Source organism: Anguilla anguilla, chromosome 18 (genome assembly GCF_013347855.1).
Source record: "Anguilla anguilla isolate fAngAng1 chromosome 18, fAngAng1.pri, whole genome shotgun sequence".
NCBI classification, from domain to species: domain Eukaryota; kingdom Metazoa; phylum Chordata; class Actinopteri; order Anguilliformes; family Anguillidae; genus Anguilla; species Anguilla anguilla.
The window spans coordinates 6,470,163-6,497,712 of NC_049218.1; the positions used below are offsets into that span (position 1 = coordinate 6,470,163).

Sequence of the window (27,550 nt, forward strand, 5' to 3'; positions counted from 1 at the left end):
ATTCGACCAGTCACCCGTTTCCTGTACAATCAGATACACTTAACCACTTAACAAACAAGGAAAACTGCAATTTAAATGTAATGTTTATGTGACATGATGTGTATGTTGGAGATGTTTATTCTGTTGTCTTTTTAGTATGGAAAGACTTCTATGGGATTGAACATAAAGTGGTAATCCCACATATGTATACGGTTTGAATGAACAGTGATGAACACAGACAAGGACAGCCAGAGTCTGACTGGCATGGCGAGGCCTTCCCAGAAGGCTGAACACAGACAAACCCCAAACCCATCTCCATAAAAAAATAAATAAAACAGAAAAAAAACAAGGTTACATTTTTAGTAAACATAAACCCCCAAGTCAGACCTCCTTGACACTTTTGTCCTTGCTTCCATGCTCCAAAACAGATATACTCTTATGGATCGTGACACTGCTGAGAAAAGAGAAACTCAGTCCGAGCCTCTGGCTTTTGGACGGCGCACCCGGAAGGGAAGAGGCTTCTGAGACAGTGACTAAGGAGCGGGGGCTGCTCCAGGTGTTTCCAGTTGACCGTGAAAGGCCAGGAGATCGATGCCATGCCTCTGGGGGGTACACGTCGCCCCCCCCTCGTCTGAGACACGGCATCGGGGGGCTGGAATTACCGCCAACCCGGCCAGGCCGCAGAGGCGCGACGCCGCCAGGGTGCGGCCGGACGGGGCGAAAGCGGCTCGCTTTCGTACGCGCCGCCCTCGCGTCCGGGCCGGGCCCGATGTGGGGCACCGAGCCGTCTAACCGAGCCCCGCTCGCCTTACAGCCCCGGGGGGGGGGGGGTCCTGTTACAGAAGAGGCCCCACGGCGCTTCAGCTTCCGCCGCACTTCCTGTTTTGGGCTCCGGGCCCAACCCCCCCGGCACAAAGAGAAGCGAAGTCATCCTCCGGGCCCCGCCCTGTTCGCGGCACGCCGGCGGCCGCCACGCCCCTCTCGGACGGCAGAGAGAGGAACCGCCGCGGGCCCCTCGACAGCTCGAGGTTCCCGCCAACTGAGATGGCCGCCCGCGATAAGGCCGGCCCGTGCGGCGGGAGGCCTGTCGACGGAAGGCTCGCCCCCGTTCGGAGAAAGGACACGGAGGTCCCAGCCTCCGGTTTCGCGTTCTCGAGACGGACGTGCATCGGGAGAGCTCGAACCCGCGACCGGGTTTTTCAGGCGTTCACGCGCTACTCCCAGGCTAGCGTCAGTGTGGCTTTTTTTTTTTTGTTTTGTTTTGTTTTGTTTTTTTTTGTTCCCGCCTCAAAAAAAAACCAGCGTCCGCCAGTCGGGGCCTTCGAGAAAGAAACGGTAATCCGAGCTCGCTCGGGGAGAGCTGAGCCGAGCGCAGTCTGGAGCTGAGCCGAGCGCAGTCTGGAGCGCAGTCTGGAGCGCAGTCTGGAGCGGTGTGGACAGAGGAGAGCTGAGCCGAGCGCAGTCTGGAGCGGTGTGGACAGAGGAGAGCAGAGCTGAGCGCAGTCTGGAGCGGTGTGGACAGAGGAGAGCAGAGCTGAGCGCAGTCTGGAGCGGTGTGGACAGAGGAGAGCTGAGCCGAGCGCAGTCTGGAGCGCAGTCTGGAGCGGTGTGGACAGAGGAGAGCTGAGCTGAGCGCAGTCTGGAGCGGTGTGGACAGAGGAGAGCTGAGCCGAGCACAGTCTGGAGTGGTTTGGACAGAGGAGAGCTGAGCCGAGCGCAGTCTGGAGTGGTGTGGACAGAGGAGAGCAGAGCTGAGCGCAGTCTGGAGCGGTGTGGACAGAGGAGAGCAGAGCTGAGCACAGTCTGGAGTGGTTTGGACAGAGGAGAGCTGAGCCGAGCGCAGTCTGGAGTGGTGTGGACAGAGGAGAGCAGAGCTGAGCGCAGTCTGGAGCGGTGTGGACAGAGGAGAGCAGAGCTGAGCGCAGTCTGGAGCGGTGTGGACAGAGGAGAGCAGAGCTGAGCGCAGTCTGGAGTGGTGTGGACAGAGGAGAGCAGAGCTGAGCGCAGTCTGGAGTGGTGTGGACAGAGGAGAGCTGAGCTGAGCGCAGTCTGGAGTGGTGTGGACAGAGGAGAGCTGAGCCGAGCGCAGTCTGGAGTGGTGTGGACAGAGGAGAGCTGAGCCGAGCGCAGTCTGGAGCGGTTTGGACAGAGGAGAGCTGAGCTGAGCGCAGTCTGGAGTGGTGTGGACAGAGGAGAGCTGAGCCGAGCGCAGTCTGGAGCGGTGTGGACAGAGGAGAGCTGAGCTGAGCGCAGTCTGGAGCGGTGTGGACAGAGCAGAGCAGAGCCAAGCGCAGTCTGGAGTGGTGTGGACAGAGGAGAGCAGAGCCGAGCGCAGTGGTGTGGACAGAGGAGAGCTGAGCTGAGCGCAGTCTGGAGCGGTGTGGACAGAGGAGAGCTGAGAGCAGGAGCTGGAGAGGTCGGAGGAAGGTTTGGTAATACATGCACACGTCGGAATGTTTATGAAGTGCAGCTTGGTTGTTTTAAGACACACAGCACATAGAATATCTGCCCCCCCCGCCCCCCCCCTCCATACACGGGGCCTTATTCACAGACACCCCCCCCAGTTCTTCACACACCTGGTGCCGGGCCCCTTTCCGGTGCCCAGCTAACACAAAATGTTTCTGCAGCGTTTGGGGAACGTTTCAAGTATAAATCTCCATTCGACCGTGAGACAACGTTCCTATAAGAACGTTCCCCCAGGCGGGCTCAGGACACTTTACCTTTCCAAACCGTTTCTGTCAAAGTCACAGGAAAACTGTCCAGGCGTGTCGGATATAAACTTACTGGCACCATCCCCTGCCGGTTTTCACTTTGTTATGGAAAAACATCACGCTGGACATGTCACAAACGCATTGTAAAATGTTCTGAATGAAAGTACTGAAATGGCAGATTTGTTCAACATTGTGAACGTTTCTGATAAATTATCATGAACGACCGTCCAAAATTCGAATTATTTTTTAAACTCGAATGACAAAACTGAATAAAGTTAACTTTTTGAAGTTGCTCTGAGTAAGAGCATCAGCCGAAATTTTTGTTGCGAATTTAACACCGCTCCTGCAATTTTCTTGTGACTTTGACAAACTCAGGAATGTGGACACATTTAAGTTCTGGGCAAGTTTCCTAAACTTTCCTAAATGGTCTGGGAATGTCCTGAGAACCAAAAGTCTGTCAGCTGGGTACCTGCACCAAAACTACATTCTGAAGGCAAAACTGGTGTGTGGACACCAGAGACACAACATGCAGCAATGCAGAAGGCATCATTATGGCACATCTGCAGCCTTCTTTAGAGTTTTGGGCTTTGTGCCCTGTGGCTAAGCTTTTGGGACTCTTCATGCAGTATAGCACACTGTGGAGTGTCTCATTTAATGCGATGCGAAACAGAAAAAGGGGGGAATTAGATCTCCAGTGTGGTTTTGGTGCAGGACAAGGCCTCGGACCGCGCGACAGGGACATCCCGCGTTAACCCCAATCCCTCCTTCCCCCAAAAAAGTCACATGGCACCGTCGGGTAGCCCAATGGCGTTGGTCAGATCTTGGCCTCGCCCTGCGTGACCTGCTTGATCCAGCGCAGGAAGCGGCTGACGCGCGTGTAGACGCCGGGGTAGGCGGGGTCCCCGCAGCCGTGGCCCCAGGAGATGACCCCCGTCAGCACCCAGCGCCCGCCCTGGTCCTGGCACACCAGGGGGCCCCCGCTGTCGCCCTGGCAGCTGTCCACGCGGCGACGGTGGGACAGGCTGCCGGCGCACAGCATGCGGCTGGTGAAGCGCTCGCCGTAGCGCCGCCTGCACTTCGCCGAGGGCAGCAGGGGCACCCAGGCCTGCAGGAGCGTGCGAGAGTACTCCGAGTCTGGGGGGGGGGGAAGAGAGGGAGGGAGAGGGGGGGAGAGGGAGGGTGTGGGGGAGGGGGAGGGGGGAGAGGGGGAGGGGGAGGGGGGAAGAGGGAGAGGGAGGGGGCAGAAAGGGGGGAGGGGGAGAGAGACACAGAGAGGGAGAGAGAGAGGGAGGGGGGGTGGGGGGAGAGAGAGAGGGGGGGAGGGGGAGGGAGAGAGAGAGAGGGGAGGAGGGAGGGGGGAGAAAGAGGGGAGGAGGGAGGGGGAGTGGGGAGGAGGGGGACAGATAAAGAGAAGGGGGAGAGAGAGAAAGAAAGAGAGGAGGGAGGGGTAGAAAGAGAGACCCAAAAACAAAGACTTTCTGGTCAAAAAACTTTCTGATGAAAAACACAGACTGACAAAATTAGACTGACTAATTGTCTTGTATTTGTTTTTGTCATTGGTTCTTGCTAATACAGTGTTAGCTATATACATTGCTCACATGTTTATAATCTGGAAAGAACTTGAAATGAGCTGAGATGAAGTGAGGGGGGTCAGAGGAGGAAGAGGAGCGAGCGAGGGAGTAAGAACAGGACAGAGAGCAAGGGGAGCAGAGAGCGAAGCAGAGAGAACAGGAACGAGATAAATATGGAACAAGAAAAATCAGAAACCAGAGTGAGTGAGAGAGCAGAAAACAAGAGAATAAGAGCTGTAGAGGGAAAGAAACATGAATTTGAAAAAAAGGCAGAGATGGGGGGAAAAGCAAAGGAGAGGGAGGGAGAGAGAGAGAGAGAGAGAGAGAGAGAGAGAGAAGTATACAAAGACAAAATAAAGACCTATCTGTTTATTTTTATTGCCTGTGGGTAATTCAATGAGGATGTGTCTTTTTCCAAGACACATTCTGTTATGTATTCAGTCCATTTGTTATTCCTGTGTGTGTTTTGGCAACACAAGTGTACACTTATCATTTCAATACAGCAGGCTTTTCAAATGAATGAAAATGAAAGATGTGGGAAAGAGAGAGAGAGAGAGAGACAGACAGACAAACGAGGCATTGTGAATTTTCCAAATATTAAAAAAGTAAACTAGGAAATGTACAGCATTCACACGGCGAGTGTTATGTTATGGGATTTGGGGACCTGGGGAAAATTGCTCAGCTGGTTGCAAGCAGAAATGGCAAAATAACATGGACCCATCATATTCCCAATTTTAAAAAATACCAAAGCTTGCTCAGAGATGTGATATAGCTCAGGAGGTAAGACTGATTGTCTGGCAGTCGGAGGGTTGTCGGTTCAAACCCCGGCCTGGGCATGTCGAAGTGTCCTTGAGCAAGACACCTAACCCCTAACTGCTCTGGCGAATGAGAGGCATCAATTGTAAAGCGCTTTGGATAAAAGCGCTATATAAATGCAGTCCATTTACCATTTACCAGATGCTGGCAGTGTGACTGTGTCCTGCATGCAGCTGCAATACGGGCTTTTTGTCGCGTGCGGGCGTGTGACCGATGTATTGTGGGAAGGGCGCCGGGACGGGACCCGCTCCCCCCCCCCCGTCTGCGTACCTGTGACCCCCCAGCCCGTGATGACGCAGGCGGCGGGCCTCTTGGCCCACTTGCCGGCGGAGGCGGGCAGGCAGGCGGCGTTGGTGTGGGGGTTGAAGGCCACGCAGTTGCCCCCCGCGCCGCGCAGCCGCAGCAGGGCGATGTCGTACTCCCAGCCCTGGCTCCGGTACTTCCTGTGCACCACGATGCTCTCCGGCGACAGGCTGCGCTCGAAGTCGTCCCGCTCCTCCGTGTGGTAGTCCCCCAGCCGGAGCGTGTAGCGGGACGGGTCTGTGCCGAACCTGCGCGGGGGGGCGGAGGGGGCGGGGGGGGGGACAAAGAGAGGGAGAGAGAGGCAGAGGGATGGACAGAGTGAGGGAGGGACGGAGAATGCGAGGAGGCAGAGAGTGTGTGAGAGGCAGAATAAGAGCAGGAAAAACGCAGGAGAGAGAGAAAGGAGGAGAGAGACCATGCGGGTGGATACAAAAAGAGGCAGGAGAGAGAAAGAGAGAGAAAAGGGACGAGAGACAGTGAGGCAGAGAAAGAAGAGGCGAAAGATGCAGTGAGATAGAGAGAAAGGAGAAAAAGAAAAGGGGGAGAGGGATATAGAGGGGGCAAAAAGAGAGGAGGAGGTGAGAGCAGGAGATAGGGAGAGCATAGGACAGACATAGAGAGAGAGAGAGAGAGAGAGAGAGAGGAGAAAGAGAGGGGGAGAGAGAGAGACAGAAACAGAGGAGGAGGAGGAGGAGGAGGCATTAATACTTGCTCTCTCAGGCAGAGGGGAAGGCTGGTGCCAGAAAGAACAACAGTGAAGGGGAACTTTGGCAGAGGCAGCGCTGAGTTTGCACGCCAGCATAAATACACTCAAACCAGAGAGACTGATGGGGAGAGGAAGGAGGCTGGAGCAAGAGGGATCGCAGACAGAGAAGGAAGAAGTGTGTGTGTGTGTGTGTGTGTGTGTGTGTGTGTGTGTGTGCGTGCACAACATAATCTCCTCGTTATTAACTTATGGCAGACAAAATCTGAACGAAATGGGTCCAAAATATAAGTAGCAAAACTGCGCTTCTCAGAACAGAATGATTTGCAAGGATGATGAGAATTATTTCAGAGTAAAGACAATACTGGGGCTGACCACTAGGTGTCACAGTCTCACCTCTTGAAGCAGTGAGCAGCAGTCAGGACCCAGCAGGAGTTGATGAGCGTAGCGCCACACAGCGGATGATTTCCCCTGGACTGAGACTTCAGCCAAAGAGAGACCTGCCAGGGCCAGTCCCCCCTGCAGAGAGACAAGCCAAGAGGGACGGAGGTGACGCGTCAGAAAGCAGGAGAGGAGGAAGAGGAGCTCTGTGGAAAATATTAGCCACACGCACGGGGGAGCCTATTCCGCAGAGACAGCTCATAAACACAGGATACGGTTAAGGGAATACAATACTGTGTGTGTGTGTGTATAGGTGTGTGTGTGTGTATAGCTGTGTAAGTGTGAGTGTGTGTATAGGTGTGTATAAGCGTGTGTGTGTGTTTAGGTGTGTATAGTTGTGTGTAGGTGTGTGTGTGTGTGTGTTTAGGTGTGTATAGTTGTGTATAGGTGTGTGTGTGTGTGTGTGTGTATAGATGTGTATGTGTAGGTGTGTACAGATGTGTGTGTACAGGTGTGTGTATACCTGTGTACAGGTGTGTGTACCTGAATGACTTGTCCCCTCCTATAACAGGTGTGTATATGTGTGTAGGTGTAAGTGTGTGTACAGGTGTGTGTACCTGAATGACTTGTCCCCTTCTATAACAGGTGTGTATATGTGTGTAGGTGTAAGTGTGTGTACAGGTGTGTGTACCTGAAGGACTTGTCCCCTCCTATAACAGGTGTGTATGTGTGTGTGTGTGTATAGGTGTGTGTACCTGAATGACTTGTCCCCTCCTATAACAGGTGTGTATGTGTGTGTGTGTGTACAGGTGTGTGTACCTGAATGACTTGTCCCCTCCTATAACAGGTGTGTATGTGTGTGTGTGTGTACAGGTGTGTGTACCTGAATGACTTGTCCCCTCCTATGATTCTCCTGCGGCGGCGCTGAGCGTTGGGGCGCAGGCCGCAGGACGGGGCGGGCGTGGCGCTGTCCCCCGCCGGCTGTGGGACGTGGTCGCAGATGACCCCCGCGTCCTCGCTGTGCCGGCAGTTGTGCGCGTCCGGCCCGTCGGTGGGGCACTCCCCCAGGGAGGCCTCTGTCCCGGAGCACCGCACGTTGTCCAGGTGGATGGGGCCCTGCCCCTCCCCGAAATAAGCCATGGACCGGGCCTTGGACACCCCGCTGAAACGGAAGGGGGCGCTTTCTGAGCTCCGAAACGTCCTCTGCGCCAGCGCTGCACCCTCTGCCCACGGGGGGGGCAGAATTGGACGTACACTGTATGACCAAAAGTATCTGGACACCCCTTGGTGTGGGGCTGTTTTTCATGGTTTGGGCTCAGCCCCTTAGCTCCAGTGAAGGCTAATCTTAATGCAATGGCATTCTGGACGATTCTGTGCTTCCAACTTTGTGGCAACAGTTTGAGGGAAGGCCCTTTCCTGTTTCAGCATGACAATGCCCCTTGGGCACACTGCGAGGTCCATATAGAAACGGTTTTGTCGAGATCAGCGTGGAAGAACTTGACTGGCCTGCACAGAGCCCTGTCCTCAACCCCAACCAACACCTTCGGGATCAGTTGGAAAGCCAACTGCGAGCCAGGCCTAATCGCCCCAATCATTACCCAACCTCACTAATGCTCTTCTGGCTGAATGGAAGCAAATCCCTGCAGCAGAGCTCTAACATCTAGTATAGAGCCTACCCAGAAGAGTGGAGGTAGTTATAGCAACAAAGGGTGGACCAACTCCATATTAATGTCCATAATTTTGGATGAGATGTTGGATGTCAAGTGTCCACATACTTTTGGCCAAGGAGTGTATTGTCACCCAGTGAAGTTTTGTCACCTGGGGGTTGAACCCCCTGCGTACCCCACCCCACCCCACCCCACCCCACCCAACCACAAGGGAGCAGCTCTTTCACGGCTGTGCGGTTCAGCCGGGGGACAGCAGGGCTGTGAGGAGCAGTGACCGTTGGCACGGGACGACAGAAACTTGAGACGCACATCCCCTCCCGACCCGAGGGAAGACGCCGGTGTGACCAGGGGAGAGGCTCACGCGTACAACCGGGGCGCTCCAAATTTAGAGGAAAAAGCCCAACTATAAAATAAAGTGGGCTCGTTTATAAACTAAAAAAAAAAAAATTATAATCCAAAACCCCAAACTTGTAGGCTACAATGGTAGAAATGACGCTCTTCCAGAGGAATACCCACAGTGCATCTGGTCCAGAGCTCCAGACCGCATGTGGTGTTCAGCATTCTGGAAGCAGCGCGCTGGGGAGGATGAGTCAGCGAGCAGCACAGAGATCAGTCCCGGCGCCCGGAGAGGTGTCACGATGAGTCACGATAATATCCATTACGCGCGGCGCAACATTAAAATATTAAATTACTTTTGCCCTTTCACCTCCCAGCAGAGGCACTGTTTTTTAAAAAAATATGACCTCGACAGAAAGGTCAAACTGTGCACCCTTCACACAACACCGTGTCCTGTGATTCGCTGGGAGGCAACGGATCACTTGTGCTCTGACATAAGTCAGGGAGTGAGTGGAGCAGGCGCCTCACTCAAAAAGCCGCTCTGCTTCAAATGGTATTTAGAGGCCCTAAAAGGAATGTGGGATTTTGGCAGTAAAGTTTTACAAGAGGAAAAGGAGAGAGGGGGAGAGAGAGAGAAAGAAGGAGAGTGTGAGAGAGAGAGAGAGAGAGAAGGAGAGTAAGAGGAAGAGGATACAGATAGAAAGGGAGGGATAGCTCATGTTCATGTCCCATTTATTTAAGGGAAAAAGGGAGGAAGATGGAAGCAGGGAGGGAGTGAGAGAGAGAGTGAGAAACAAAGAGAGAGAGCGAGAGAGACAGAGAGAAAGAGAGAGAAATAGAAAGAGATACCCACACGAATCCCAGCTGCCTGCACACCACCGCCGCGTTGAGGTCGTTCCAGCCGTCGTCGCAGACGCTCCCCCATTGGCCGTTCAGGAAGACCTCGACGCGCCCCTCCCTCCGGCTCTCCCCCGCCACCAAGCGGACCAGGGGGCCTGCAGGGCACACGTACGCACGCAAAGGAGTCACGCCTCCGCCGGGCCTGGGCCAGGCTGGCATCCCCGAGGCGGGGCGGGGCGGGGCGAGAAAGGTGCCAGGGCGGCAGTGTAGTATAATAATGGGTAAGGAGTTGGTCTTGTAACCTAAAGGTCGCAGGTTCGAGTACCCGCTAGGACACTGCCATGGTACCCTTGAGCGAGGTACTTACTTACTTGGATACAATGTAAATGCTATGTAAAATGTTGTGTAAGTCGCTCTGGATAAGAGTGTCCGCTAAATGCCTGTAACGTAATGTACTGTGATGTAATGTATTGTAATGTGATGTAATGTAATGTAATGTAATGTAATGTACTGTAATGTATTGTAATGTAATGTACTGTATTGTAATGTGATGTGCTGTAATGTACTGTAATGTAATGTAATGTATTGTAATGTGATGTAATGTAATGTACTGTAATGTAATGTAATGTAATGTACTGTAATGTATTGTAATGTGATGTGCTGTAATGTACTGTAATGTAATGTATTGTAATGTAATGTAATGTAATGTACTGTAATGTATTGTAATGTAATGTACTGTATTGTAATGTGATGTGCTGTAATGTACTGTAATGTATTGTAATGTAATGTAATGTACTGTATTGTAATGTGATGTGCTGTAATGTACTGTAATGTAATGTAATGTATTGTAATGTAATGTACTGTAATGTAATGTAATGTAATGTGACGTAATGTGACGTGATGTAATGCAATGTAATGTGATGTAATGTGATGTAATGGCGCGCGTACCTGCCACCGGAGCCGTGCCCGCGATGTCGTTGGTCTGGCCCCCCCTCTCGCAGCGCACGCCCACGTCCTCGCCGTGCGAGCAGTCGTGCCTCCCCCACTCGCCGTGGCTGCAGTCCAGCAGCGACTGCTCCGTCCCCGCGCACTGCACCTCGTCCAGCAGGATCAGCCCCGACCCCTCGCCGTACCGTCCTTCCGGCGCCACCTCTGCTCGCCCTCTGCTGGTCAAAAGCGGTATTACAACTAAGGCAAACCACTCGTGTCCCTTTGTGTTTCAGTTAGGCATGCACTGAGGAGATGTTCACAATGAATACCCACTAGACAGAAAACGTGAACTGAAACCATGCCAGATGAAAAGTTAAAAAATCCCTTGTTTACTTATTGTTTCAAGATACCATATACAAGCCGCTTTAGACATATTTAAAATGTAATTTCTTGCTTTAGATCATAGACTCCTGAATGCCCCTATATTATGCTGGTCATCAGAAACTTCCGTAGGTGTCTAAAATATCCTTTATTGCAGTGGTTCTCAACCTTTCTGGGAGGTTGGAAGGTCCATGGAAAAATCCTCAAATATTTAAAAAGCAAAAACCCTTTATTTCCTTTTTTCCATTCATAGAACAGCAGACATATGAGCGTGTGACACCTACAGGAAGTAAAAATATGATCACATATTGTAAATTTTTTTGCTGTGTCATATATTTAGCCGAATAATTACTTATGTCTTGACGTTTTGTGAGTGAAGCTTTTAATAATTCGCTATCATCTTAAGTCTCCCCGCTCCCCCGCCCCCCGCCCCCCCCCCCGGAAGCACCCTGAGAACCACTGCTTTACTGTAAATAAAACTGCCTGAATAAGGCTCAGATGCTAAAACTGAAACAAAACCCCAGAACCCTAAACTATCCCTTTAAGGGGTTTGGCAGGCCACAAAACACCAACCAGAAATGTATTCAGACAATGAGCAGGAAACCGGCGGGATGTCAGATCTTCCGCAGAGCCCGGGATCTAAGGCACCACTTTAAGCCGCCGCGCGTTCCAGTGCATCCTGTGTTCGGCTCAGCGTAATGCCTATCTCCCTTTTCACCAAATCTAACATTATCCCACGAGATGCTGCAGAGGAGGAGGCGCAGGCCAGACAAGTACGAGCAAGACTCAGCACCGAAAGCTCACCCCAGCAAAGCCAACACTGAGGAGGAAGCCCGGCCAATCACAGAGGTGCGTTGGTGATACACATTGATACTTCCTGATTCATATGACCCAGTATTTTATTTCAGCTGTCAACTTTTTTTTCCTGTGCGAAAAAAGCAAATGTGTATGCGTTCATGATTTTCCACACACGCACACACACACAGATAGGCGCATATATATATATATATATATATAGTAATTAATTTCAAATAACAGAACTGCTCATAAAAAAGAGAACTCAAGCCTAGACGGGGAAGGTCAAAGGTCAAAGATGAACGGGTGTTAGTCTCACCTGAACCCCAGCTGCCGGCACACCACCTGAGCGTGGAGCTCGGTCCAGTCATCGTCACACACAGTCCCCCAGTCCCCAGCGTGGTACACCTCCAGCCGACCCTCCCAGGGGCTGTCTGCTCCTACCAGCCTCAACACCCCGTCTGAAACACACACACACGCACGCAAGTGCACACACACGCAGGCACGCACACATTCACGCGCACACACACGTGCACACGCACACAAATACACACACACACACGCACGCGCACACGCACGCACGCACACATTCACGCGCACACACACGTGCACACGCACACACACACACACACAGGCACACATGCGCAAGCAGGCACACACATACACACATGCATACACACATTTACGCGCACACGCACGCACACACACACACACACAGGCACGCATGCGTACACACACACACACACACGCGCACACACATTTAAAAATGTTTTAGATTGACAGAAGAACAGCTCAACAGTAAATCACACACAGATTAAGGATGTAGAGATTGAAGGCTCCCAGGTAGGTAGGCTTCAGATAATAGAGGTTTACGTGTTATATAACATTCTGTCCAATTCCCTTGCCGAGGCAGTGACTCCATTATGGGAGCTATTCTAATTACACCCTGAAGCAACAGAGCAGCATGCTAGCACAGTTAAGTCTGTGTATGGGAGCATACCGTTTAGAGTATAGAACTATGCCACACCCATGCAGGAATGACTGAATGAGGTGTGTGATGGGATTGGCTGCTGTGCTAGAGACGGAGCGCTGGGATTGGTCGTTGTGCTAGAGGAGAGACGGAGCGTTGGGATTGGCCACTGTGCTAGAGGAGAGATGGAGCACTGGGATTGGCTGCTGTGCTAGAGGAGAGACGGAGCGCTGGGATTGGCCGCTGTGCGAGAGGAGAGATGGAGCACTGGGATTGGCCGCTGTGCGAGAGGAGAGATGGAGCACTGGGATTGGCCACTGTGCTAGAGGAGAGATGGAGCGCTGGGTTTGGCTGCTGTGCTAGAGGAGAGATGGAGCGTTGGGATTGGCCACTGTGCTAGAGGAGAGATGGAGCACTGGGATTGGCTGCTGTGCTAGAGGAGAGATGGAGCGCTGGGATTGGCCGCTGTGCTGAGGATGGAGTGTTAGGATTGGCCGCTGTGCTGAAGACGGAGCGCTGGGATTGGCCGCTGCGCTGAAGACGGAGTGCTGGGATTGGCCGCTGTGCTGAAGACGGAGCGCTGGGATTGGCCGCTCTCACCAGTGTAGGGGTTGCAGGAGACCCCGGCGTCCTCCATGTGGTCGCAGTTGTGCCGGCCCCAGCCGTCGTGGGAGCACTCCTCCAGGGAGAGCTCGTTCCCCGAGCACTGCACCCCGTCCAGCAGGATGGGGCCAGAACCAGGCCCAAAGTGCGCCCACGACCAGGCCTTCGGGATGCCCCTGGGTACACACACACACAAGCACACAAACAGGCACACACACAAGCACACAAACAGGCACACACACAGAAGCACACAGACACAGACACACGCAAGAATGAATAATCCATCTCCACAGCAACAGTACTCTAAAAACTATTATGCAATACCACACTGTGTGTGTGTGTGTGTATGCAGGTGTGTGTGTGTTTGTGTGTATGAGTGTGTGTTCGTGTGTGTGTGCATGCATGTGTGTGTGTGTGTGTATGAAGTGGTTCAAGGAAATCTCTGTAGGGGTGCAACTCTCCCCTCTGGACTGAAAAGCTTCAAAGCTCAACATGAAAAGATTTGTGACAACTATGGTATTCAACTGTGGTATTCAACCGCCCACTGCCCCCCGCCCCCCCAAACAAAAAAAAAAAAAAAACCACGGTAGAAATGTCACGTGTCATTAAATATTCACAGCTTCTGCTGAGCCACATTACTGCTGTTAAAAGCCCCATGAGGTGGCTTAGTGCAAACAGAATCAATGCATGCGGGGCTAGCACCTGCTTCGCGTGCTAACAGACACCAGCCAAACGAAACCACTTTAAGGAGTTTGTGTCTGCCGGTCACAGAGTACCACTTACCCCAAACCCAGCTGTCGACAGACCACCTCTGCGTCGATGTCATCCCATTGGTCATCGCAGATGGAGCCCCACTTGCCTTTGTGGTACACCTCCACCCGGCCCTCAAAGTCCTCCAGGCCTCCCACCAGCCTCAAGGGGGCGCCATTACCTGAGAGAGGCCAAACAGGCAGCTGATGAACTTCCACCATAGACCATCCAGATAATCACCTGCATTTTTTCAGCCCTCTCTACATCCAAAGGATAGGAATTTCTTACAGGTAACAGGAGTTTCTGGTATAATAATGAAGTTAAAGTACATTCGTAAAAAGGCATATCCAAGGACAGAAGATCATTTGCCACCAAATTGTTCAAGTTACACCCATTCATGAATATTGGAAAGATGATCAAGCTGGAATTGACTTCAATAGCAGGGAGACAGAAGTTCAGTGTTAAATTCAGCCCATTTTGTTCAATGCTTGTATTGTTATTTATGTTTATTGTCGTTATAATATAAACTAAATATAGCTTGATTCATTTTAATATGCTTTTCTATTCAGTCATGCTTGACAGAACCAATCTGACACTGTAACAAGATTCCCATTGAGTATTTTACCAACATCTTATACACATCTTAGACAAAGACATTGCAATGAACTATGGGAGCTTGAGGCAAGGGAAATGTAGTCTATAGCACACTGTGTACACTCTTTATAGGATAACCTATTCAAATAATAGTTTAAGTAATAAAGTTGGGAACATATCCCAGCTATCTGACACTGCTGAGCCTTAAAGGATAACAGTGCCAATAAGAGCCTGGAGCTTGAACTCCAAGGCTGCGTGTTCGAACTGGTGGGACGTCGCTGTGGTGGTCGACCTGTAAATACCCAGGTCTGTAAATAGATTAGACAAAATGTAAGTTATGTGAGCCAGCCTGGTTCTGTGAAGCAAATGAGTAAGAGCCACAGCCGCGAATCACCGTAACAAAACGACACTGCCGTCGAAAAAAACGCCATATCTTGATTCTGACTAGATGTGCTTGACAACGAATTTAAAAAATGGCTCAAGGGGAATACAGTTTAGGATTAGGGTGGTTATTCTGTAATAGTGCCTAAAGCATTTTTCCATCCTAAGAGTTATCTTTTTGCAATTAAACATGACATAAGAGGACGCAGAGGTGGAAAATTGGGGCGTCAGAAAGTAAAAGTCCTGCCATGTGTTTCTTCCACCCATGAACTCAGTCAGCTGATATCACTAATTAGTTCTAACCTTGTGGCTGAGGAATTGTGCTAATTAGCAAATCCAGGTGACTGGAACAAAATCCTGGGGAGGACCTTTACTTTCTGACCCTGGAGTTTTCCAACTCTGAGAGAAAGCCAGACAGTGACTCCAGAGATGTTGACGCTGACCTTTGGAAAGTGCTGTGCTTTAGAGACAGCATTTAAACAAGAGACATTTCCCAACATCCTGCACTCCGCCAACCAATATGCAACCAAGCTGGCAGAAACATCCACGTCCGCCATTATGGCTCCGAACACCATCGACAGTCGCCATTCTCAGCCACCGTTCCCCATGGACAGGCTGGGACCGAGGCTGATCTGAGGTCAGGGTGCACCCCGGACGGCCGAAAGGCAGGCTGACACGGGGGGTTAGTCAGTCGCGTTCCGCGTTCGGGTCTCGGTCCAAACGGAGACGCGGCGCGACCCGGGTTGCGTCAGAGGGGCATCTGGGGGGGGGGCATCCAAGGGGGGGGCGCGTGAAGATTGCCCGGCGAGGGGCCCGCCTGCGGGCGCTGGGGTTCTCAGATGGCGCCCCGCCCTCCTGATGTTCCAGGCTGAAGTATTCGCCGCTGAGCTAAATATACCAGCGGCATTCTGGGATACACGCTCGTCTCCGTGTTTACACGTGCTTTCCCCCGTCCCGCCCCTTTTTTTTCTGGCAGAGGGGGACATTGGAAGAGCAGCCCACGTGTAAATTAGGTTTCTTATCCCTCAGACGACTGGAGAGGAGAGGTGAACTTATTCTCCTCAGGACTCATAACACCTTACGAGCCCTCCAGCCCCCCCCCACCGCCTCTCCGTTCTCTAACATTGAACTCTCACAGAGTCTCTCCAAAGCCCGCGGAAACCCCCACCACCCCCCCCAACCCGAATCCTCACCTTCAGGAGGGGCGCACACCACACCAGCCTCGTTGCCATGGTTACAGTCGCCGGCGACGAACTTCCTGCCCCGGCACTCCAGGAGGGAGTTCTCGTTGCCGCGGCAGCCCAGCCGCTCGTAGTGGAAGAGCCCGGAGCCGGGTCCATAGTAGGAGTGCTGGACAGCCGTGCCGATTTCGCTGAGGGGGGGGGGGGGGGGGGGGGGGGGGAGAACAGAGCTCGTGAAAAAGACCCGCTCTTTTTACGCCACGGGCTGAACCTAGAGCCTAGAACCTAGAGCCTGACCCGGTTCTATTTACAGCTGCGGGGAGAGGGGGAGGACACATTGTCATGGCAACGTCAACACCGCATGACAGGCCCAGACCGAGGAAAACCGGACAGAAAGGCACCGGTCCTGGGTCTGGTTCTGGTTCTGTTCTGGTTCTGGTTCCGTACCCGAGCCCCAGCTGCCTGCAGATCACGCTGGCGTCGCGATCGGTCGCGTGAGTGTCGCACACTGCCCCCCACTGGCCGTTCAGGTACACCTCCAGCCGCCCGCTTGTAGGGGAGGAGCCTCCAGCCAGCCTGGCCGCACCTGCACAGGCGAGACGGGAGGGACATCAGCGCAGGCACGACCGCTAACGAAAAGCACACTCACGTGCGCATAAAGGCCAGGCCCACTCCTGCTACACGCCCAGTCCATACGCAGACATCGTCTGCATCATCACAGGCGATAAGTTTAAACAGCGCCGACTACGGGCCGGCAGGGTAATTGCAGAGAGCGTCGCTTGTTTCAGTTGTGCAACACATACTCAAGCCATTAGGCTAGCAAGCACACACAAGTCATCAGCCCATCCCACAGAGCACACACACACACACGCACGCACACAGACATTCACACACACACACACACACACCCACACACGCACATTCACACACACACACCCACACACGCACGCACACATGTGCACACACACTCACGCACGCACACACGCACATTCACACACACACACCCACACACGCACGCACACATGTGCACACACACTCACGCACGCACACATGCAAACACACACACACACACACACACATACACGTACATACACACACACACTCACCCACACACAGCGCAGCCATTAGCTCCAGAGATGTGAGGGTTTGAGATGGAAAGGCTGAGACTCAGAGAGGGAAGGGTGCTTAGTGCTAAGTGGAGACGCAGCGCAGAAGAGCGCAGTGCTGGAGCCTGGCCCGGGGGGAGAGCTTCGTCTGCCGCGCTGACAGGCTGAGTCTGAGACGAGACACACACGGCCCAGAGACCCACACAGCGCACAGACAGACCAATTAACACCCCCCCCCACCCCCACCCCATGCCCCCGAGCAAGCCAGACACTGGGAAACAGACACGAGAGGGGGGGGGGGGAAGAGGGAGAGGGAGAGGGAGGGGGGAGAAAGAGAGAGAGAGAGGGAGGGGAAGGGGGGAGAGAGAGAGGAGAGAGAGAGAGAGGAGGGAGAGAGAGAGAGAGAGGAGGGAAAGAGAGAGAGAGAGAGAAAGAGGGAGGGTTGAGAGAGACAGAGAGAGGGAAAGTGATAGAAAGAGAGAGGAGGGAAAGAGATAGAGAAACAGAGAAAATAGACAGAGGAGAGAGGGAGAGAGAGAGAGAGAGAGAGAGAGAGAGGGAGGGAGAGAGAGTGAGAGAAAGGGGGAGGGTTGAGAGAGACAGAGAGAGGGAAAGTGATAGAAAGAGAGAGGAGGGAAAGAGATAGAGAGACAGAGAAAAGAGAGAGAGAGAGAGGGAGAGGGAGAGAGAGAGGTGCTGAAAAAGCGAGCGGTGGCCCGCGCAGAGGGACAGAGAGGTGGGGGACGCTCACCCTGGTGGCAGTCGCAGTAGGCCCAGCCGATGGCCCCGGAGCTCTGGCGGAAGAAGCACCAGGGGTTGGCCTCGCGGTCCGGGTTCCGGCAGTAGCTGTGGGCGCCCAGGCCCCGGCCCGGGTACTGCAGGACGTAGTCGGGGAACTCGCTCCACTTCAGGCAGGGCGAGCCAGAGTCCGTCTGGGACACGGAGCCATTGTAGTAGCCCAGCGCAGTGAAGCCCTCCAAACAGGAGAGAGGAGCTGGGAAAACACACACACACGTGCGTACACATACACACACACACACGCACACACACACGTACACACACACGGAACACACACACACACACACACACACAATTTCAAGGCCTGATGTTTTGTAAAGTAACCAAACAGAAGAATGCATTGAAATCTGCCACACATACTCACAGCATTCAGAGAATTCACTATTTTTCCACCTAAGGATTAAGCCGGGTTGAGATATCTAAAAAAGAGGCTGTGTTTTAGGTTGTATGATTATTCCATAAACCGGTAATTTTCTCGGTCAGTAAAATGTGATGCTGATTTATGAAAAGAGCACCTGTGAGGGTGTTATCTCACAGACCCAGACACCTGTGAGCCTGGGAATGAGGTCCCACTGAATACTGCACTGCACTGAACAAGAGCACGACTCAGTACTGTACTGTACAAGAGCCCAATTCAGCACTGCACTGCACTGAACAAGAGCCCTCAGTACTGCACTGTACAAAAGCTTCACTTAGTACTGCACTGTACTGTACAAGAGCACAACTCAGTACTGCACTGCACTGAACAAGAGCCCTCAGTACTGCGCTGTACAAAAGCTTCACTTAGTACTGCACTGTACTGTACAAGAGCACAACTCAGTACTGCACTGCACTGAACAAGAGCCCTCAGTACTGCGCTGTACAAAAGCTTCACTTAGTACTGCACTGTACTGTACAAGAGCACAACTCAGTACTGCACTGCACTGAACAAGAGCCCTCAGTACTGCGCTGTACAAAAGCTTCACTTAGTACTGCACTGTACTGTACAAGAGCACAACTCAGTACTGCACTGCACTGAACAAGAGCCCTCAGTACTGCGCTGTACAAAAGCTTCACTTAGTACTGCACTGTACTGTACAAGTGCCCAACTGAGTACTGTACTGCACTGCACTGAACAAGAGCTACAGTCAGTATAACTACACACTGCACTGTAAAAGAGTCCAACTCAGTAGAACTGCATGCTGCTGTGAAAAAGAGCCCAGCTCAACCTGAATACTACCATACTACGCTGTAAAAGGGGTTCAAAAATGGGGTATTCGTGGGTCTCTGGTCTCACGTCTGGTGTGTTAAATTTCTAAATCCTCGCAACCTCAGCACATTGTCTGTAACCCACTGCCACCTGCTGTAGCACAAAGTTCCCTCCGTCAAAGCTCGCGGACAAAGGAGGGGTTTGCGATGGGAACTGTAACGAAACATGGCAACCCACCCGAGTCGCTTGCAGAATGTTAGTGACGGACCTCTCTCTGCGGCTTCTTATATCTCCCCTTCCTCACACAGACTTTTTTAACGGTTTATTCCAGTCCCCCCCCCCCCTTGCGATTTTTTATGAAGCGCAATACGCCAAGGAACGCCCCCCCCCTCTGCTGATTCAGTGGCTTAGGCTGAACATAAGAAACAAAAACGCCAAAGGAATGTTTTATCCCAAACACGAGGGGGGACCAGTGGCCCCAAAGCACTCTGTTAACAGAGCTTACTGTACACAACACGTGGCAACCTACAGATTAGGGTGGGGGAGTGGGGGAGTGTGAACTCTTTTGTTTTCAGTGTTCTCAAAACTTCACTTGTGTTATGTACTGTATATATATATATATTTTTTTTTGTAAGTTAGGCTGTACAGGCAGTCCCCGGGTCAAGAACTTGGCGTTACCTTTCCCCAAACGGCGCGTTGCTGCGGCGCTAGCCGACGTGCTACTTCCACGGGGGGGGGGGGGGGACGCCCGGGCGGGGGCCGTTTTGGGAGAAGCGGCTCCTGCAGTGGGCCTGTAGCCCGGCTCATTCCTGAGCGAGACAGCGCAGGTCCCTCCTCAGCCTGGCGGGCCAGATATTTGGGCGAAAACATCGCCCCCGAGGGGATGACTCATCAAAAAAAAAAAGAAAAAAAAAAGAGAGCTCTGATATCCAGTCCTCTCCTTCTCTCCTAAGGGTGTGGGTGCTTCCCTCTTTCCTTCTGTACCTAAGCCACGTTCCCCCCCCTCCCCCCCCCCCCCCCACACACACACACACACACACACACAGATCACGTCCGCCGTCCAGCACAGCCGCAGAGTTGAAAGGGCAGAAAAAAAGCAGGTTTGAAAAGCATAATGAATGGCGAGATTTCTCCGTGCGCTTAAGGATTTTTTTCTACTGTGAGATTACTTCCCCATTCACACCCGGATTTTCGGGTTATTCTTTCCCCCCCCCCTTTTCCCATCACAGATGGCTCTCATCCTGCCTCTCTCAGGCCCTCATTATCCCTCTCCCCCCCCCCCCCCCCCCCCCCCCGCCATCTCACGAGGGGCCCGGAAGGAAGCGGCCCGCGTGTGGCGATGTGGGGTCATGTGGTGCGGGCTCAGCGTGCCCCGCCCGACTACGGTCCTCACCGGGTACTGAGAACAGGTGTGTGTGTGTGTGTGTGTGTGTGTGTGTGTGTGTGTGAGCATGTGAGCGTGTGTGTGTGCGTGTGTGTGTGTGTGTGTGTGTGTGCGTGTGTGAGTGTGTGTGTGTGTGTGTGCGTGTGTGAGTGTGTGTGCGTGCGCGTGTGTGTGTGGATATATATATATACTACATTACCAAAATACCATGGGGCTGTTTTTCACGGTTTGGGCTAGACCTCTTAGCAAAGGATGGACCATCTCCATATTAACGCCCATAATTTTGGATGAGATGTTGGATGTCAGGTGTCCACATACTTTTGCCCATGTAATGTATATACATACTGCACTACCACACCACCCAAAGGGACCCTCAACACTTCCCTGCCTCCTGCGGCCTGGCCAAAAAAAAAGTCCCAGACAAACGGATTAACGGCCCCCCAGGCAAGAAGGGCCCCTGGCTCCAACCCCCCCCCGGAGCCCAAAGAGAGCCCCATTTCCAGGCTATAAGTGAGCGTGTAGGTATGCCAGCGTGAGACGCTGCGCTGAAACCGGAGCAGGCAGGCAGTGGGGTGACGGCCCTTGGGTCACTGACACGCAACAGCACTGGGACAGGGAGGCGGAGCCTGCGTATGGTGTCACATGGGCAGCGCTGAGACAGGGAGGCGGAGCCTGCAGAGGCTGTCACATGGGCGGTGCCGGGACAGGAAGGCGGAGCCTGCAGAGGCTGTCACATGGGCGGTGCCGGGACAGGAAGGCGGAGCCTGCAGAGGCTGTCACATGGGCGGCGCCGAGACAGGGAGGCGGAGCCTGTGGAGGCTGTCACATGGCCATCCTTCTCCCACTCCGCTGAGCCTTGTCCCTGGTTTTAGGAGTTCTGCCCTTGTTTTTAAGAGTTCTACCCCTGGTTTTAGGAGTCCTGCCCCTGGTTTTTAAGAGTTCTGTCCCTGGTTTTAGGAGTTCTACCCCTGTTTCTAGGAGTTCTTCCCCAGGTTTTAGGAGTTCTGCCCTTGTTTTTAGGAGTCCTACCCCAGGTTTTAGGGGCCAGCTGCCCGCCAGGATCCAGCTCAAAAAAGCAAGCGCCAGAGGAGGCTGAATAAAGGAAGGAATCTCACGCCCTCCCTTGTCTCAGCTTGAACATCGACGCATGTGGCGAAGGGAACGAGGGAGCAATGGAGGGAGGGAGAGTGAGAGAGAGATGTAGGGAGAGAGGGAGAGTACGAGAGAGCGGTAGGGAGAAAGATGGAGGGAGAGTGAGAGAGAGAGGTAGAGAGAAAGAGGGAGGGAAAGTGAGAGAGAGAGAGGGGAAGTGTTTCAACTTCTTGCCCCAGGCATCAGAAGGGACAGGCCTGGCCTGGGCTGGGACAGGTGAGAAACCTGCCCCTCACTCCAAATCTACTGGTTTTAAAGAGGAAATGCTTGAAGTCAGCGTCACAGTATGGGGATGATGGGGGGGTAGAGAGACTCTTGTGTGTCAAGTTACTACTGAAGAAATACGGTACCTATTAAAATGGTAGTTGTTTCATGGCTATGCAATTCCCCATATATATATAGATACCTTTATATTTATATCAAGTTGCAAGTGGAATATTCCAGTGCACATGTTTGTCTTTTTGGATTGAGTTTCTCTCTTGGCTTTGCTACAGGGGACAAGTGCTGGAGAATCACCTTGAACTGAAATGAGGCAGGATTTTTTTGGCAGAACACATCCCTCAATTTCAGGCTGTTTGTTTAAGCTCCAGGGCTGGTGAGAAAGTGGATCTTGGCTGTGGATGTGATGCTTTCTTCTTCTTCTATTTATTTATTTTTTTTCTTGAACGCAACAAAAAAAATTTTTTTTAAGTGACATTCTTCCCATCGTTCCCAGCTGAGCAGGGCACCCATGTGGAGCCCCGCCCACAGAGGCTCCGCCCCCTGATTGGACCGGGTTTATCAGTCTTAAGGGACTACATCAAAGGACCCCCTCAAGTCATTAATTCTCTGTACATGGGACGTGGGAATTGCAGTCCTCTTGAAGTTTAAAAAGTGAAATTGCCCAATCTTGCCCAAATCGGCCCGCCCCCACCAATCCCCTATCTCCTAACAGTTCTGTGCGTGACTTGAAGGCTCGGAGTTATTACCCATAGCTTTAAGAAGAAAGCACGCCGGCTTACCTGCACTCTGCACTGTGTTTAAGTGGTTATCTTCAGATGTGCCCTGAAAAGAACAAGCACATTTCAGACAAACATTTACACTGGGCAAACCTGCACATTTGGTTACTGCAATGTGCGAACCCGTAATTCGCCTTGAATATAAATTTTAGTAGATCTTCATAAAGTATGTGTATTGATAGACGTGTAATGCTACCCAGTCTTTCCACTGTGAAGTAGATCCTGGGTACTGAATGAAGACAATAGCCTATGGAACAGTTTCATGTGTTTTTTATTGTGTGTATGGGCGGGGGGGTGGGAGGCAAGCAATGTTCCCAACGAGTGTGCTGTGCTGTTCACGTTCATACCACAGACACAATGTCTGTACATAGCCCTGAACCTGGTTGGTCTCCATTCTACAGGAACTAAGGAGCCGTCAACTTATTTTGTGAGCAACCCCCCCCCCAAAAAAAAAAAAAAAAAAAAAAAAAATAGAACACAGCCATGTTGAATCTTGCACTGCCATGACTGCGGAGGACCGTTTCCCCGAGTAGTCAATTTCAATTTACATCCGCGGACCTCGCGAGCAAGCAGGTGGTGCGCAGAACGCGTCTCAACAAACTGAGCTCATTTATGAACAGCGACCCCCGAGTTCATAAATTAATTTGCCGCGAGTCCCACCCGGCACATCTGGGGGCTATTTGTATTACACGTCGACAACAAGCCCAAAGTGACCCTTTTGAAATAGATGTGATGTGTTGTGATTTTAATATATATGGCAGTTAGTCGTGCTTTTAATTGTAGCCGTCGATCCTGCCACAGCATCACTGCTTTACACATGGGGTATGTGATCTTAAAACGTAGATAAAACGCTATTTTACACTGAGATGTTAGGCTTGTAGACTGCATTCGTAACCTGACAGACCTGTACATACCAACAATAACCAAAAGGACAGCGTTTATTTCCAGTGTTAGTATAGCAAAAACACCGAGACACTTCCAGCACTCACACCTAATGTTACAGTACATACATTTTTTCTGTATGACAGAACAGAAATCTGTCATTCCTGAACATGGTATACAGTTAGGGGTGTTTGGTGTTTGTAGCCAATGTGATATGATTATTCACGCAGAGTGTACGAGTTACACTTTGCCATCATAATCTCTTCTCTTGGGAGGAGTCGCAAGGTACATAATCTTATCAACTCAGGTGGGACAAAGTACACTGCTCAAGGCAATACGGAGTAAACACTGTTCCCTACTACAGGTCGACGCCTCAATATGGCAATATGACGATCAATATGATGTTCATAAAAGAGGAAAAAAAAATTTCGCTTTTGTCTCGGTTGTCAAATTATGAATGATTCTGAACTCTAATTCCACACACCTCCGCGAGAGAAACATAAACCCTGCACTGCTTCGGGCCTCTAATAAGAATATCAATACAATTCATATAAATGTTGTATATACACGCCAATTTCATCTATAATACTGCATTATCATCAGACGGCAAATAGAAAGATGCCTGGATTCGCAGCACTGCGACTTGGAAACAGACCGGTCTTGCTGCCATTGTTAAAAAGAACCGTAGCTTTCGTGTCCTTGCACCAAGGGTGGACATCACTGCAATTACCGTGATTGAAAGTATTAAAAAGCAGAAGAGAGAAGGTAGGCTACGTGACGTGTGCGTCCAATGGTCGTATCCTTTCATTTCAATTTCCCCACCGCTGTCTCGTCCAAGTTCTCTCAATAGACTAAGCAACAGCTACAGGAGGGGCGTATAGGGTTTGGGTTATTTGATTTTGCGTGTTACTCACCTGATTGTATTGAATACCAATCGCCACTAAATGTCATCTGTCTTGAAATCGACTTTTGTGGTAAAGGGAACAACCGCTAGCGTCTAATTTGGGTTAAGCCCATTTCTGAATAATTGCTTAGAGATTGAATTAAAATGTCAGTTTAACCGCTGTACGATCACAACTACCGCGTCTGAGTTTCCTTGTGTATTCACGATTTCCTAATAGTCATATTTAGTCTTGAGTTAGTTAACCAATATTTTTAATTCTAGAATCCCAATATTAAACTATCAAAAATATTTGACTCGATGTGTTTTCATAATTTATTTGCATTAGCCTTTCAATCCCAATCATATTCATTAGCAGACATAAAGATTTAGGTCTGATAAGTTAAATTTTCTAACACGACATGTTCAAGTCCATCATGCCTTGTTGCGTGTAGCGTATGCACTGATTTAAGCGCTTTGCGAATACCAGTGTTGTTCTTTTTTTTTTCAGGGATTTCTTGAAATTACATCGCAACGTTTGGGCTTGATAACTCAATGGCAAAATGCTTTCATTGTTTTAAGGGAAAGACCGCGAGCTCGTCGGGCGCTTAAACATAAAGGCTAATCGCTTAAAAAGAGAGAGAGCGAGAGGTTGACCTACCTCAGCAGAAATCAGTAGCAAGCAGCTGCACGCGATGGTCAGGGGCAACACTCCCTTCACAGCCGCTACATGCATCCTGGTGAAAGTGTCCCGTTCCGCCGGCAGACTTCACCCATCGCTTTGCACGCGCCCCCTCCCCAGGAAAGTCGGACCCGAGCCTTCGGGAGGACACTGGCCCGCGACCAGGGAGGCAAAAGAACCTGCTCGTTGAAGTTCAGTCCTGTTGATGTGAACAATAGTCCGACGTGGTTATCACGCGTCGCTTAAAAGTGACAGCGTCGAAAGCTACTGTGTGCCATTTACGCTGGGTGTCCAAGTCCTCTGCGCCCCCTCCCCGCTCGCGCGCCGAGGAAGTGTCCACTGAAAGAAGACACCGCTTGAAAAGAACAACCCGCCGCGCGTCGGCTGTCTATGTTGACAGCACACATATGACGAGTATAAAAATACTGTGCTAAACTCCGCCGAGAAGCCCTGGGCGTTGCTGCGAACTAGACAGACCTGGCTGCAGTCTCAAGCAACAGTGGCGATGAAAAGAAACATCAGTGAAAAGTGTTGGATCGAGGCGCTAAAATAATCACCGGTCCGTGTGCATAGTAGGGACTGCCGGAGAATGGGTGAGCGCCCCAGTGGACGGTCAAAATGGGACAAAGCGCATTGGTTTAACCCAAGTTAATGATAATTAACAAACTGGCCCGCCCCACTCCCTGCGTAGCTAGTGGTTAGAGGATGCATTCGCAGGTGAGGTCCCGTGCAGAATGTGTCCTATTTCTATTCTGTAATGAACATGTGGGTTTCTATTGTAACCGTTATATTATCACGAGAATATAACAGACATGTGGGCATAACTACACCATACATCACCAAAAGAAGTAGCCTACATAATGCCAAGTTAACACGGAATGATAAAATGAAGTTGTTTCCTTACAAATGCACGCTGTCAATGTTAGAGAACAGTTGTGTGTAATTTAGAAAATCTTTTTAACTTGTCTCAACTGTTGCTAGTCAGCAAACTTAGTTGTGCGTTAGCTCAGAATCACTGTAGTTGACTCGCTGTTGTTTGTTAGTTAAAGGCGTTAGTGTAACTGTGTGTGGGGGTTGGTGTTTAATTGCCCAGTATTGTTGAGCTAATTTCGAGTAGCTTCACCTGGTGCTTATCTGCCCTAATGAAGGTAATGCAAGCACGTAATTGTCACCTGGTATTTATAGCTCCAGCGGAGGCTGCCATAGGCAGTTTATCATGTTTATAAACCCCATTCCCTTGTGCGCGCTGCCTCGCCCCAAATGGTCTGTTCACCGCAGGCGCAATTTATCTAATCTGATCTACCCACCCTTATCCACACCTCAGGAATTCACTGTCACAGGTGGATTATGGAACTGCCAGTCAGCTGTCCAGAAAGCTGACTTCATTACTGCCTTTGCCAAGACAAAGTCTCTTGACTTCCTGGCTCTCACAGAAACCTGGATCACTCCCGACAACACCGCCACCCCAGCTGCACTGTCTGCGGGATACACCTTCTCGCACACCCCCAGGGCCTCTGGCCGAGGCGGGGGTACCGGTTTGCTCATTTCCTTGTCCTGGAAGTTCTGTGTCCTCCCCAGTCCTAACCCTACGTCCTCCTCCTTTGAATTTCATGCGATTCCTGTAACTCATCCCTCAAAATTTCACATTATAGTTCTGTACCGTCCTCCAGGTCCACTCGGCTCTTTCCTGGACGAGCTGGACACTCTCCTGACCTCCCTCCCTGAGGATGGCACTCCTGCTATTCTACTGGGAGACTTCAACCTCCCACCAGAGACCTCCCAACTGTCCAGGGTTGCCTCACTCCTCCAGTCTTTCGCCCTATCCCTGTCCTCTTCCCCCCCCCCCCCCCCCCCCCCCCCCCCCCCCCACACACAAGGCTGGTAACCAACTAGACCTTGTATTCACCAGAAGCTGCTCCATTCCCCAACTTACAGTGACTCCCCTCCATGTCTCGGACCACTTCTTTCTTTCTTTCTCCCTCTCCTATTTACTCCCTCTCAATTCACCCAATAGCTCACCCACAGTAACTTTCAGGAGAAATCTCTCTACTCTGTCACAATCCTCCCTCATCTCCACCGCTCTTTCTACACTTCCCCCTCCTGCGTCTTTCTCTAACCTGCCAGTTGATCTTGCCACCTCCACCTTCAACTCCTGCCTCGCCCAGTCCCTCGACTCACTTTGTCCTCTTGTCTCCAAACCAGCACGCTCCTCACCCCCCTGCCCATGGCTGACTGAGTCACTACGCTCCAGCAGAACATCACTGCGGGCTGCAGAGAGGAAGTGGAGGTATTCCCGATCCTCTGACGACCTGACCGCTTATCATACCCTGCTGGCGACTTTCACATCTGCCCTCACGTCAGCGAAAGCCTAATTTTTCCAGTCTAAGATCAGTGCATGTGTCTCTAATCCACGCAAACTATTCTCCACCTTCTATTCCCTCCTCATTCCTCCTCCACCCCCACCTCCCTCTTCCCTCTCCGCAGATGACTTTCTGGCCACCTTTGAAGGAAAGGCGGCTACAATCCGGAACTCCTTCGCCCATCCAGTGAGCCCCCCAACCCCCCGGGACAAACCCACAGCCACACT

At 51.5% G+C, this 27,550-nt stretch overlaps 2 protein-coding genes across 3 annotated transcripts; both read right to left on the reverse strand.

Annotated features, from left to right (window-relative positions):
* Positions 1–1,220: 1,220 nt before the first annotated feature.
* Positions 1,221–2,819, reverse strand: LOC118218330. Its single transcript, XM_035400921.1, has 3 exons — positions 2,764–2,819; positions 1,393–2,504; positions 1,221–1,346 (listed from the first exon to the last, which is right to left on the reverse strand). The coding sequence occupies exons 1-3, from the start codon at positions 2,817–2,819 to the stop codon at positions 1,267–1,269; spliced, it is 1,248 nt and encodes a 415-aa protein (XP_035256812.1). The 3' UTR covers positions 1,221–1,266.
* Positions 2,525–26,348, reverse strand: si:ch211-51a6.2 (neurotrypsin). Of its 2 annotated transcripts, none has more exons than XM_035399710.1 (14): positions 24,943–26,348; positions 22,523–22,565; positions 17,750–17,992; positions 16,340–16,478; positions 15,905–16,083; positions 13,770–13,917; positions 12,984–13,162; positions 11,733–11,874; positions 10,256–10,470; positions 9,321–9,462; positions 7,348–7,626; positions 6,480–6,602; positions 5,348–5,628; positions 2,525–3,824 (listed from the first exon to the last, which is right to left on the reverse strand). In XM_035399710.1, exons 1-14 carry the CDS (start codon positions 25,015–25,017, stop codon positions 3,505–3,507), a joined length of 2,508 nt encoding a protein of 835 aa, XP_035255601.1. In that variant the 5' UTR covers positions 25,018–26,348; the 3' UTR covers positions 2,525–3,504. The 2 variants fall into 2 exon arrangements, with proteins under 2 accessions (XP_035255601.1, XP_035255600.1); XM_035399709.1 differs by having other exon boundaries at positions 10,256–10,473.
* Positions 26,349–27,550: the final 1,202 nt, after the last annotated feature.